The following is a 14,190-nucleotide window of genomic DNA, read 5'->3' as shown; positions in this document are numbered from 1 at the left end:
AAGTAATCAAAACTGTATTTTCTAGCATATTCAAAATCAATGCAAAATATTTGTAGAAACCCCTATATTTCGATACAGGAATTAACACTTCAATTGCATTGATGCTGGATTTGATTGTTGATAAGTGAACAATTGGGAAGACGTGATAGCCGGAACTTGTTGGATAAAACCCACTAGTTAAAAACAGATAGAAAGTGTTTCCTTCAACATCTCAAATCTACCAACAGTTGTTTTTCCAAAGAGTTAAAAATACGAGGGTTGTACAGGAACTTGTAACCATCTCTTAACACACTCCACAGACCTAAACCTAAGAACATAACTACTGAAAATTCAACAATAGATTTCCTTCAGGTTCTTGACCTTCGAATGGGTGAACGGCTGCCAACAAAGACATCAGGAAAACGGACAGTTAGCTTCAACTACAAGCTATGGTAACTCAAAAGGCAGGCTGTGCAAACTATCAAAGAACAATAAATACCTGCGAAATCTACCACCGTATTCAGGGCTTCGATTCCTACCATAATCAGGACTCCTACGTCGTTCATAAGGTCCATTATATCTGTCATAAGCAGGGCTATGAGCTCGCCCATAGTCAGGACTTGGTCGACGGCGAAACACCGGACTTGGAGACCTCCGGTAGGGACTATCCCCTGGTCGCCCATAACCACCTGCTCTTCGAGGGCTTTCATCAAAAGGATCACCCCTCTCACCATCATCCCTCAAAGCATATTCAACTGATACAACCCTGTCTAGTATCTTGCTGCAAAATTATAAGGCACAGTACAAATACTTCACGTCCATAAGAGAGAAGAAAATAAATACACCAAATAGAAAGAGCACGCATGCAGGAGAATCAAGACAAAGCTTACCTCATGTGGGTACACTCAAGGGCTTTTGTGGCATCCTCCTGCGTTTCAAATTGTACAAATGCAAAGTTCCTTCTGATCCGAACATTGAGAACTTTCCCATAAGGTTCGAAGTGTCTTTCAATATCACGTACTCTTGTACGTATGGGGTCGAAATTTATCACAAACAGGGTTTTTGTTGGCCTCTGATTTGCCATTGACTTGGACCCATCGCGATGACGACCTCGTTCACCCTAAACCAACCCAACCCAAAAGTTAGAACAAAATACCTATCTACTAATCATGAAAAAAAAAAAACAGCTTCTAACATGCATAAACTCAAAAGGAAGAACGAAGGGCACAGAAAAACGTAGTGAGAGAGGTCTACCCTGGCCCATTCCACAGACAATCTGCGCCTATCATAACCAAATGGCAAGTTATCAAGTCCCCGAATGGCATCTTCAGCATCCCTCTCATCTTCAAAGTAAACAAAGGCAAAACCTGCCAAATAATAACAATTAGACATACAAAACTGGTAAGCTGTTGAAGCATCATCCATTAAGCAGGTATTGTCACTCAGCCCCTTGAATTCTCTCCCTGGGATAAACTATAAAAAATACAACACCTGCAAATATGGGAGGACTGATGCACATATAGCGGTAGAGACGTTGCATGATGGACTAAGATGGTTGCCTACTTAAGGTTTTAATCCAAAAATTCAACTATCCTTCACCTTCACACAGCACGAGTTCAGATATGGAAGGCATGGCATGACAGATTTCATTCAGCCACTATTATCAAATGGAAGGCATGATAGATTTCATTCAGCCACTATTATCATATGGAAGGCATGATCAGATTTCAGTGATGTCCTATGATCAGTGGTGATAGATAGGCAAGGCATGAGATAAAGATCAATCCATTAACACGATTCTGATGAATTGCAACTTAATTGATGAGGCATGAGATAAAGATCAATCCATTAAGACGATTCTGGTGTATTGCAACTTAAGTGATGAGGTAGATGAATGACGAATGATTGATTGAAGAAAAATCAGGATGATGCTATCTGTAGGTGAAGGTAAGCAGGCAAGCAGGAAGTTTCCTTCCAAATTAATTTTAATGCACAGATGGTGTCATGGTGGTGAGCCCAGATAGGAGCTTGGCTCATTTTCCTTAGAAGAAATTCCTGCGTCAAAAGAAACATCTTATATGGAGGTTTTCCCCATAAAAATAGCAATTGTGCCTGCCATTAAGTTTTCATCAGAAAAATGGACCATTGGATGATATTCACAGCATAATAGCTATGCATCCATGTCACTGAACTGGATTTTATTATGTAAAAAACATCGGTTTTAGTATTAATCATAAAAACGTGATATTACTTTTACACTTAGTGTTAGTATCTGTGGAGAAGCCTTGCACTATAATACCACAATTTAATAAACCCTATAGCCAAAATTTCCAAAATCGTTGATTTACATATAACTTCATACGATGTAAGGCAAGGTGGGTGAGGACCAAGGATATTTTCCAGAAAATAAAGATCATTTAAAACTCATGCCCAAAGTAAGCAATTTCAGTTAGCAAGGAAAACGTAAGCTGATTCCAGTGAATGCACAAACATCCACATGTAAGAATGTTAGAAAAAAAAAAAACCAAACAAAACTCCAAGCTATGAAGCTTAAAAGTAGGAATTATACTTGACAATACTAACCATCAATGCATACATGCAGACAACTGTGAGCCAAGAGGAGTATGGTTCTTCAAGAACATCAAAGATTTCAGATTAAAACACACATCAATAATCCAGATGCAACATCCAATGCGTATGACACCAAAATGAACATGATCATTTTGGTGCATCTATTATCTTAATACAGTTTCACATTACAACACACTCATTCCACCGATGGCAATACCAAAAAAAAAAAGGTTTTAAGAGCAATATTCAAGACAATCAATTCACTCAAAGCTGACCACAGAAGGGATCCTTCGTACAATACAATCTGCACAAGTTATGACCCACTTACTAACATCTTTGTTAAAAATGGCATACTACATTAAAGAAATTGCAATATACCAGATTTCATGTCGATCCTTTCAACTCTCCCATATTTAGAGAATAAGCGCTCCAGCTCAGATTGCCGGGTGTCATACCCAAAGTTCCCAACAAATATCGGCCTCATCGTTGCTACAAAAGATCGTACTGTAGAAAATACGAAACCGAAACAAAGCGAAATCAATAAGCTCGAACGTTAATCAGACGAAAAGTGAAAAAAAGATAACAGCTTCCTCCATATATGTGTGTGTATATATATATATAATAAACAACTTCATCGACATGAATCGACCTATGTTCTTTCGAATCAAACGATGAAAGAAAGGAAATAACTTAGTTTGGGGGTTTGACCAGAAACGAAAAGTAAAACGATCGATTGGATCAATTACCAAAGGATTGAAGAGAACAAACCTTGGAGATTCTCGGATTCGAACAGAACAGAGAAACCCTAGGAGAGAGAGGAAGAGAAAGGCTGTGTCTTTTCTTTTTTCAAAGAAGCCCTAATGACGCAAATCGATTCATTTTAAACCGCAAAGCAAAACCGGTACTCTTGATGTTCTTCCTTTCACACCGTCCGATTATCTGACTTTCCTATGCAAGACTACCGTCGACCCAGATTTCACCCTTACTCCCTAAAGGGTATTTTGGAGATTTGGAATTTTTAGAAGGATGTTTGGGCTTTGTGTGGAAGAAGGCCCAATTCTCGGTTCCTTTCACTTTTTGATCCCTAATTTCTCGATTTTAGAAAAAATAACTATGGATACTAACATTTTTAAAAAAATTCAATTACCAACATCAAATCTATAGGTAATTTTATTCTATAAGTAATAGATCAACCTTTTTTATATGCTCTAACTCATAATATTTTAAAAGATTTTACTATATTTATAAATTGTCATTAACTATCATATTCTCTTCTAAATACACTATACACCATCTACTTCAACCAATAAAGTTGAGTCCAAAAATATGAAATACTGTGTATATTAAAGTTTCTTCAAAAGAAAACTTATCTTTTTAAGTCAAAGAATCACCATTCAAACATAACAATGCTTGGGCAATCATAACAGAAATTTGATCAAATGAAAAAGATAAATTTGTTGTTGTGAGATTATGTAGTGATTTGAATTACACAATCAAAGATTGCCTTGTAGACAACAATCCTTTGATTTCCAAAATTGGTTTTGGATAAAAAATGTGATGTTGTGAATCATGGTGATTGTACATAAGAACTTCAATCCAACAATTTTGATTCGATAGCAGTATTCTGAAATCTTTGCAATCGTTCATGAATTACAAACTTCATATCCAACATATTGCTATTGATTGTATCAACTCTAAACCATTAATCCGCCATGAATGAAGCTTCTGACCTTCACTTTGATAGCCCCACTCAGCCTTTGCACGTTCTTCGCAATCCCAATCAACTCTTCTTCCTCCATCTTCTTGCTCGAAGAAACCATCACCACTTCCGTTCCACAGAGCTCATCATAAACCCTTTCGAATTCGCTAAACACCTCCGTTAAAATACTTAGTTTGCTCTTCTCAATCAGCATCTTCGTTAACTTCACCACCTGCCTCTCAAACCCACCCTTCACTGCAATTTCCTTCACCAGTCGCCCTTTCTCCTCGTCTCCCACCAACGGATCATTCAAGACCCTTCCAATTCGCTTCCCTCTCAGCAGCTTCGAGAATCTCCCGACATCCTTCGCCACCGAGTGAATCGTGCCGGTAGATTGAGATGCGTCGAGGAGTGCAGCGGCGTAACCTGAGGCAGGGCGTCGGTGGAGGAGTGGAGAAGAGGAGCGGCGGGGGTGGAAAAGGGGATGGAGGGATTTAGGGTTTGGGGAGTGGAGAGAAAATTTGGAGGTTTTGAGATTGAGTTGGATGTACGAGAAGGGGAGCGATGAGGGAGATGAGCGGTGGGATTCTTGAGGTGAAGAAAGTCGCGAGATGAAGTTAGGGTTCTTGACGGAACTCTGAGAGCTGAAGAAACAGAGGGTGTTGTTAAAGTATCCATGGAGGAGAGAACGAACGGAGAGATTAATGGAAAGGGAAGTGTTGGGGATTGGATTTATGTGAAACTAAAATTGCAACAACCAAGGATAAGGAAAATTTCTTAGCCACTCGTTTCTTCGAATTTCGAAAAGAACAAAAAGAAACCCATTGATTTTTCATTCGTTCTTCTTTTTCAAGCTTTGGTTGTCAATGGCGATGATGCAACTCAGTCGTTGTTGTTAAGCTCTGTTCATTCACGTCTTCAGTAGAAGAAGATGTTGGGGGGAAAAAAAAAGTCATAATTTTGAGTTTTCTTTGTACATTTCAGGGTAGAATTGTTTGTTTTGGACCCAAAAACAATGGAAATGAACTATGATCTAATTTCTCGAATCTTAGACGTTCAATTTTTCTACTATATGAATATAAAAAACAACATAAATATAGCTAAACTTTAATGTCGATTGGTACCTTTTGGTCTACCAAGATTTAGATTATTTAGAAGATAAATTTGTTAGTTAATGTGATGAAAAACGTGGAGGAAGGGGTAAGGTTATGCATGTGCAGTCATTAGCGTTTGATGCATTTAACTTGTGTTTGTGGTTCTTCTTTGCCCACAATGATAATTACATCCTACCCAATTATTTTACTTTAATCTTATTCTTTCTTTAAAAATGTTATATCTCTAAACAATATTTTTAACCCTAAATCAATTTGGTTTCCTTTACTACTTACCTATATTAAGAAATATAATGAGTGCAACAATTAATTTCTTACTTTTATTTAAGTTTCATTATTTCATGTTTAAAAATTTATTTAAGATTAAGTATGATTAAAAAAAAACCACACATTTTCATACGAGCTAAACTCAATTGTAATATAAATAAACAAAAAAACGAAGGATGTGTTTGTGAAAATGCACTTAAGGGAGAAGTGTTAAAAGTTGTAGGGGCTGATATTCATTATTAATTATTGATTATTATGTTGTTATTATGATTGTTGGTGTGATTGGTTGATTACCAACAACATCTAAATTTTGAAATGGGCTTTTTTTGTAAACCCAATAATCTTAAGCCCACTGCATCATCCAATTGTATATACATTTGAATAAGTGATAGTTCAATGAAGTAGTAATAAAGTACACAGTAATATTTTAAAAAATTGTAAATATAATAAAATATTTGATGACAATTTTTGCTATATTTACAAAAATGTTTAAAATATTGTTATATACTTCGTTATTTTGAATCTAAATGCTAGATTCGTAAATATCTATAGTTAAATTGTTACGAATTATTGATATTTAAATTTCATTTAGAAAAAATAAAAGAAAACTTAGCTTCCTAATGTTGAGTATTAAATTTAAGAAGTAAAGGTAATTTGGTTTGTAATTAGACTTTGGTTAAATAAGCAAAACAGTGTTTCTCCGTAATAATAGTAATTAATAACAATAATAGTGAAGTTAATTTAATTTGGTTGGATTTGAATTATAACAAGTAGCTTATAATAAAGTAATAATTCAACTCCACTTTCGAGGAAGAAATAATCATTTGAAATCCTTAAACTTGAAAAAATTATATACTTTTCAAAGTTTATTTTTCTAGATTTAAATATAAAACTCAATATGTTTTTTTAAATTAAAAAAAAACGTCTTTGAAAAGTCATGACTTTAGGTTTTAGATTTTAAAAAACTACACTTTTACTCTTCTTTTTCTCTTTTTTCCCTTCTACCATGTATTAAAACGTTACGTTATTATTAATACTCACTTTTGATATATTTGGTATTAATTTTAATTACTTAACATAAAATAATTACAACATAGTAATTTTTAATTGGTTTTATCAACGAATACAACAGTGTGAAATTGAAAGATCAAGTGAAAACTAAACTACATACAACCCGTAAACAGCTGAATAAAAACTACAAAACTACAAAATAGTATTTGATGAGATTTTAAAATAGTGAAGACAAAATTCATATATATATATATATATAGAGAGAGAGAGAGAGAGAGAGAGAGAGACTATAGAGAGAAAAGTTGAATTATGATGGAGAGATGGGTGACAAATTAGGGTTTGGAAGATTGGAAGAAAGCAACTCATAATTGACCATAGAAACTGGAAAGCAACAGCTGGTGATGACTGATGACATAATTGCACCCACTCTTATTATTATTATTATTGCATTTAATTCCCTCCCTTCTTTTCTTTCTTTAAAAAAACAAACATAAATTATTATTCAATTCTAATGCCAAATCAAAAACAACCCACACCCATGTGTATATTACCAATCTTTACAAACTCTTCACAACAAACCATCAATTATTTTTCTACCACTAATCTGTATATACATGTGTGTTTAAAATGAAAGTTAATTATAATCAGGAAGTTGACTGAGATGGATATGTTGATTAAGCACACGGTTTATCTTACGTAGTTTTTTTATAGATGGACTTCGTATAATATAATCTCTTGGGTGTTTCCATGTGTTTGATTAATAATTACCTTCATACTATTCCAACACACAAATTTTAAATTACGAGAATTGATGGAGGAAACTTTTGAATATAAACATTGAAACAAATCACTTCATTTATGGATGTAAGATTTATGCTTTATATAATATTTTGCCTTTTTATAAGAAAAGGAAAGTCATTCTTCCCCTTCCCACAGAGTGGGTGATAAGAACCACAAGCAGAAGAGGGCAGAGTCTGCTGGTGATATTAATGTAGAGAATCAGAAGTATTGGGAATAGAAAGAAACAGAAGAAGCAGGCAGGAAGTGCTTATTGATTTTTATTTTAATAAATGATATGAATAAATGAATAAAAGGTTATGTGGTGTGAAGTGAGACTAAAAAAACAAAACAAATAAATGAAGAAAAGGTAGAGGACAGGATCCCTAGAAACAGCACACTCACAGACACCAACCCTTAATCTTAGAGATAACATTTTCATGGCCAATATTATTAGTTATATATTCCTCATACTACTACCCATCTCATTATTCAATCTTCTCAAAGTATGGAATTAAAACCTTTTTCATGTTAGTTTATCATAGATTTATGTGTCACGGTTTGCATGGTTGAATGGTATTTGTTAAATTATTTGATAGGTGGAAAGAATCAAAGACCTTTTTCTATTGTATGACATCACAACAATATTTTTACATAGGAACTTGGAATTTAAAGTACTTTATTGGTTTCTTGGATTTTAATATTTTGTTACTATATGAACCCCATTTTGTCACATACTAAAGTTTGTGCGTTTTTCCTTTTTCATATTTTCTTTTCAAATTTCAAATTATCCTTTTTTTCTAATATAGTTTTCAACTCCAAAATCAAATATATAAATCCACTTCTGAATTAGGATATTTGGGTTTGTATTCATAAATACATATATATATATACACACATATGAATTGCAACAAATTTTAGAGTACAAAGTTAGCTTTCACAGCCTCTATTAAAGAATACTATTTGTTTTATATTATTGAAGAAAATAGTATACGTTATTTTTACAAACAAACTAAGATACATTTATAGAACTATAGGGAAGGAAATGAGAGAGATTAAAGGGGGAAATATACCCAAAGTATGATTAGTTAGAAGAGAGTATGAGTAAAAATATGATTAATATGATAAAGATGAGAGGTTAATTAAAGGGAGAAAAAAAAAGAGAGTGAGAAATAGATTGAAAATATTTGCTATTGTTGTTTTGTATAAATGAGGAAAATAGTAAGGCATTTACAATTTCCACAATAAACTGTGACCAAAATGAAACCAATATATTTTTTTTCCAATACAGATTTGTTACCCAAAAATGGGAATGAAAAAGAAATATAACAAAAATAAATCTGACTGAAAAATAATAAATCTCCCTATCTACAGACCTAAGAATCAAGCCCCTCTTAGAGATCCACTACATGCGACTCCATAGAAGAAAGTTACCTCGTCTATTGGAGATTCGCCACGTGTGTAAAATCAACTTTCTTTTCGAATAGGAGAGGAATCGAACGACTGAGATATTTTGTTACTTTTCATCCTTAGAAATCCGTACAATTTTCGGAACTCTTTTCCGGTCTGAGTGTTTTCACTGCATACTACGCCGCCGGATTCAATAGATTCCGCGACGGACTTTCTCGACCCGCAGTCGCTCAGCCGTCGTCCGATGTTGCTGACTCTCCGCCGGTCGCCGTCCGTCTGTAACGCCGATATGACGGATTTAATAGCTCGGCTAGGGGAGTTTCGGTTCGCGATCATTAGTTCGCTGATCTCGGCGGGGCTCAAACTGGCGCCGGTTTGGAATATTTCTTCAACCTGGGGGAATAGTTTGTGATCCTTGACGCCTAGATAATTGATTGCGAGATTTTTGAAGGCGGAGAAATCACAGAGTGGAAAATGGATATGAACGTCGATACGGCCGGGTCGGAGAATTGCCGGTTCGACTTGTTCCTTGCAATTGACGGTGAAAACCATTACTCTCTCTTCCGCACAGCACGATGTTAATATTCCGTCCATGAAGTTCAGTAGCGCCGATAGACTCAAGGCCGACGATTTTTCGATGAGAAACCGATCGAGATCCTCAACGACGATTACTGACTTGCTCGTCGTTTGCAGCAGTAGAAACTTGAGATCAGAGTCATCAGAGACTTTGAAGAGGTCGATATCATATACATCATAAGAGAGGAAATTCGCCATAGCGGCGACGAAGCTTGATTTTCCAGTACCGGAAGGACCATATAGAAGGTAACTCCGTTTCCAAACTCTGCCTAATCTGTGGTAATACTGTTTTGATTTGAGAAACGATTCGAGATCGGATTTGACTTTTTCTTTGAGATCTGTTTCCATAGCAATCGAATCGAAAGTGGATGGATGTTTGAATTGAATCGATTTCCATCTTGTATCCGAATGATTATTAGGTTTAGAATTCATAAAAAGCTTCAAATCCCCTTTCCTCTGCTCATTCTCATCAGCCGTTAATGTATGAATGTGCTGAAGATAAGGACGGAGGATTCGACGCTTATCAGCTTTTCTAATCCTCAACACAAAATTTCTTGAACCTTTTTGTTCATTCGTCCAAAACACTTTGGCCCCCAAAAAATTATCCTGAACCGTCTGGTTGGAATCCAAGCGAAGAATGATGTCATTAGGCTTGTTGCCGGTGATAAGATTGGTGAAATCGGAATCCTCGAGAGAGGATAAAGAAGTAAGATAAGCAGAGACTTTCCGGTAGAGATGATTGTGTTGTGAAGTTTCATTGAATTCGGGGATTCTGAAAGATTGGTAAACATGAAAACAATCTTCTAGATTTGCCCACCATTTTTTGACAAGGAAAATCAATCCTGTCCTGAATAAAAGAATCCGCAACAACCAAGAGAAACAAATTCCGATGAAGATTGCCGAAAAGAACCTGAAGAACAACTCCATAGAAAGCAACACAAAAACAATCCGTCTTGATTAAATTAAAGACAGAGGAGACGATATGAGTTAATGGGTATTCGTATTTTGGTAGAAAGAAACAACATATTTAGAACAAAACCCAAGAAATGGTTGAAGGGTCAGGTTTAATGGAGGCCAAAACCCATCTTTGAGAGAGACACAGAGAAAAGGTCAAGTCAAGTAGGAGTATATATTTATATATACACACACACACACAGAAAATAAAATTGAAAAATAAAAAGGGTTGATGATGAAGAAGAAAAGAAGAAAAGAAGAAGAAGAAGAATGGAAATTGTGGGGTTTGTGTAGTGTAGTTGATGTCGTTTAATTTGGGTTTGGCAGATACTTTCCAGCAAAGTTTGATTCACCAAAACCACTTTTTTTGCTGCTTTGCTTTGGGTATTTCGCCTCTCTCTCTCTCTCTCTCTCTCTCTAAACCGTCTTTCCGATTTCCTCTATTTAAATGCCTTCTAATGGATCTATATATATCTATTCTTTAATTTTCCAAATCAATTCCCCTAATTCCTCTCCTTTTTATTTAGGTTTAAATCCTATTACCTTTCTCTCACCTTTACCAATAGAATTCCTAATTTCTTTTTTAGGACAATTTTTTTCTTCTAATTATCATTTCTTTTCTTATTTATATAATTACTACTCACCTTTTAACTTTTAAATCAAATTCTAATTTAATGCTTAAGTTAAATACCTAACTTGATTTAATATCAGTAATTTTAAATGGAACCCATTAGTAGGTGTGGAACATTATATACATACATATATATATATATTGCAAAAATTAAGGGGGCAGTAGCATAATCTTTTTGAAAACTTAGATCTAAAATAAGAATAAAATAGGCTACTAAAATAAGATTTTGATTTTAAAGACTAATTTTATTCTTTCACAAGTTGGTGGTGGAGATGCAACTCTCAAACTTTCAACTGATATTTTTAGTGGCTTTGTGTATATATATATATATATTGTTCGTTTTAATATTTCTTATGGATGGTTTCAACTTTTTTTTCTCTTTTGTTATATGTCAATTCTATTTGTTCAAGTTGAGATAATAGATAGCTTCGTATATGACATCGATGTTTCTGAGTTTAAATTTCAATAAATGAAATTAAAGGATTGATAGTTTTTATTGTGCACTGAAAATTATACAGGAATTAATAATTTGATGACAACTCCATGATCTTTAATTAAAAATACCAATTTAGTCTCCATTTTAAAAATTTGTTCCCCATGATGTAGACTTCCCTCCAATGCAACTCTCATACTTTATTATTATTTTTTGTATGATTAATCGAATTATGTAAGGAATCATTTTTAAGATTCTTTTGATTACCTCAAATTCTCATATTTACTCCAAACTTTAGTGAAATTGATTAACATTTTCAACTAAATTAGAGAAAAAAAATGTTATGAAGTGTGTTCACGGATCAACCTACTAGTTTCAAAGTTGTCGAGACCAAATTGTAATTAAGTTGCGTGAATAATTAAAAGTGTAATTACCTAAAAAAAGTTATTATGCAACTTTTTGAGAATTGTTTAATTAGATGGTTGTTGTTTAGGAGCATGGGTTAATGATGAAACTTTTTATTTGGTATGAGCAAAATTTGGCTATGACATTGATATATATCATTGCTAGGGACCATAACTAAAAACTCTATAAACAAATGGATTGGAAGCAACCTTTTTATTAATATTCAAACATGGTGGGTAACCAATCACTCAATATTCTAATGTTGGAATCATTTTTTTATCCTTTTTAAATAATTTTAACTCATTATTTCCCCTATTATAAGTTTGCTTTATTTATTTAGATAATGATTCCTTTTAAAAATCAATAGTTAATAAAAGATAAACGATTTATTCATGATAAAATTAGTATGGTGAAAAAACTTCTACTCAAATATTCATAACAACATTGATACAATTTAACAATTGAAGTGTCTACTCGATCATAGACTCCAATAAGTTTCCATAAGTTAGGATTGTTTGATTAAACTCAATCACTTTGATTAAACAAAACGTCTCTTATTTTGATTGAACATAATTTTTAAAATCCACCGAATAGTTCTATCTTCTCTAAAAAGATCAAAGTATAATAAATTTAATAAAAAGATTTGTGACACCTAATTAAAATAGGCTAATTACTTCAATTTGCCATAGAATTTCTAACAGTGAACTCTCCTATTAACATAGAAATAAACAAAAAAAATGAATTTATAGCCAAACTTAGAACATGATTTATTAATAATTAAGATGAGTTTGTGATTACAGTGAAGGTTCTTCAAAACATATAAAACATAAAAGTAATAGAAGTTTTTGAAGAAGAAGAAGAAAAAGATGAGAAAATTGGGAGAAAGACAAATGTGCAAATATCCGAATATCCCAACTTTGTGTGATTTCTTGTTTGAATGTCCAACGCCAACCTTTGTGAACCTAAAGATATAATTTAGAAAGAAAGAAACTAAAAAATGACATTTCTTTCTTCTTCTTCTTCTTCTGCCATTCTACTTTTATCTTTCCCACCTGTCTACATTTTATCAATTGGGAACAAATTTTAATTTTCAATCCCTACAAAACAAGTCCTAATTTCTTCCAAACCCTTTTGATTATTACCTAATTTTCAATGTTAATTCTTGTATGGGGAACAGATAATTTGAAGTTAAAAACTTATATACAATTTTGAAACATATTTGTTTCCTTCTTTCATATATTTGAGTATAGTGCAGATTCATGAAAATATCTTTGAATGATTTATATATATATTATCGTAATAAACATAAAATGTTTATATATTTGTTCGTAATACACATTTAATTTGAAAAGATACGAAATTTACTCAATAAAATTAATCCAATTTTTTGAGTTGTTATATTCATGTGTGTGTTTAATTTACTGCCATGTCTTAATTTTAGCTGTAGGAATAGGACAAAGCGTACGATTTTAAAGAAAGGGAAATCATAAAATATGTATTTGATTAGCGTATGGCTTAAACAAAACAAAAAAGTTGGGGGCTCGAAACTTGTTATCATTATGCTCACACACACACACAGACACATGTTAATTTTCTCAAAATAGGAAATCAAGGTTAGAAGAATAGTCAATAAACTCAATATCTAGTTTGGATTAAATCAATAAATTCAAGAACACCTATTTTCTAACCTAAATGGAATAACTGAATCTATATTATCCCTTTGTTGTATTCAATCTTATCTCAGACTACAATCTAATCTCCAAAGCCTTCTCTCTCTCAAAATCACACTCCATATATTTTTAACATCCAATATCATTTATTTAATTAACTTATAATAAAATACTTAGCATTAATAGAAAATAGTATAGAAGACTAAAATAAAAGTAATTATTAAAACGAAAAGAAGAGTTAGATTTGAAATTAGGACGTAATTGTTTAAGTTAAAAGAGGATTAAAAGTAAAATAAGAGTAATTAAAATGAGATTTAACTAATAAACAGAATGGTTCCCTTCCCGTGTAGTGTACGCTTGAGAAGTGGGACCCGATCGCCGAAAGATACATATGGGGCCATGGGGGCGGATGAGATGAAATCTTGGCCGCTCATTTCATTTTACTTGCGTCAGTAACTCAAAGAATCAACGTTCATTAAAATTACATAAATCCTATAATTAAGATTTTAAATCTAAAATAATATAATCTAATGGTGTCGTCTTACTCTTTACTTACTATTTATTTAATGTGTACGACACCACTCCTCTATATATATATATATTCAAAGACTCGTTATCAATCAGATATTCTTTTTATTTTATTTAAATATTGTTATTTTAAAAACAAAAGTAGAGTTTAAAGCGTAAGGGTAAAT

At 33.2% G+C, this 14,190-nt stretch overlaps 3 protein-coding genes across 5 annotated transcripts; all 3 read right to left on the bottom strand.

The window, feature by feature from the left end:
- Positions 1-67: 67 nt before the first annotated feature.
- On the bottom strand, positions 68-3,478 carry LOC101206658 (serine/arginine-rich splicing factor RS31). 3 transcript variants are annotated; one of them, XM_011652363.2, is made up of 7 exons: positions 3,319-3,478; positions 2,929-3,054; positions 1,471-2,034; positions 1,234-1,346; positions 870-1,099; positions 479-760; positions 68-378 (listed from the first exon to the last, which is right to left on the bottom strand). In XM_011652363.2, exons 3-7 carry the CDS (start codon positions 1,517-1,519, stop codon positions 348-350), a joined length of 705 nt encoding a protein of 234 aa, XP_011650665.1. In that variant the 5' UTR covers positions 1,520-2,034; positions 2,929-3,054; positions 3,319-3,478; the 3' UTR covers positions 68-347. The 3 variants fall into 3 exon arrangements, with proteins under 3 accessions (XP_011650665.1, XP_011650664.1, XP_004133800.1); XM_011652362.2 differs by having other exon boundaries at positions 1,234-2,034; XM_004133752.3 differs by lacking the exon at positions 1,471-2,034.
- A 766-nt stretch (positions 3,479-4,244) lies between these two features.
- Positions 4,245-4,927, bottom strand: LOC101203855 (ATP synthase delta chain, chloroplastic). Its single transcript, XM_031883045.1, has 2 exons — positions 4,801-4,927; positions 4,245-4,675 (listed from the first exon to the last, which is right to left on the bottom strand). The coding sequence occupies exons 1-2, from the start codon at positions 4,925-4,927 to the stop codon at positions 4,245-4,247; spliced, it is 558 nt and encodes a 185-aa protein (XP_031738905.1).
- A 3,662-nt stretch (positions 4,928-8,589) lies between these two features.
- Positions 8,590-10,861, bottom strand: LOC101206185 (AAA-ATPase At2g46620). Its single transcript, XM_004133750.3, has one exon. It carries the CDS (start codon positions 10,327-10,329, stop codon positions 8,884-8,886), a length of 1,446 nt encoding a protein of 481 aa, XP_004133798.1. The 5' UTR covers positions 10,330-10,861; the 3' UTR covers positions 8,590-8,883.
- Positions 10,862-14,190: the final 3,329 nt, after the last annotated feature.

This window comes from Cucumis sativus, chromosome 3 (genome assembly GCF_000004075.3).
Source record: "Cucumis sativus cultivar 9930 chromosome 3, Cucumber_9930_V3, whole genome shotgun sequence".
Lineage (NCBI taxonomy): Eukaryota > Viridiplantae > Streptophyta > Magnoliopsida > Cucurbitales > Cucurbitaceae > Cucumis > Cucumis sativus.
Note: the sequence above shows the minus strand (reverse complement) of the source record. Positions and strands in the feature narration are given on the sequence as shown.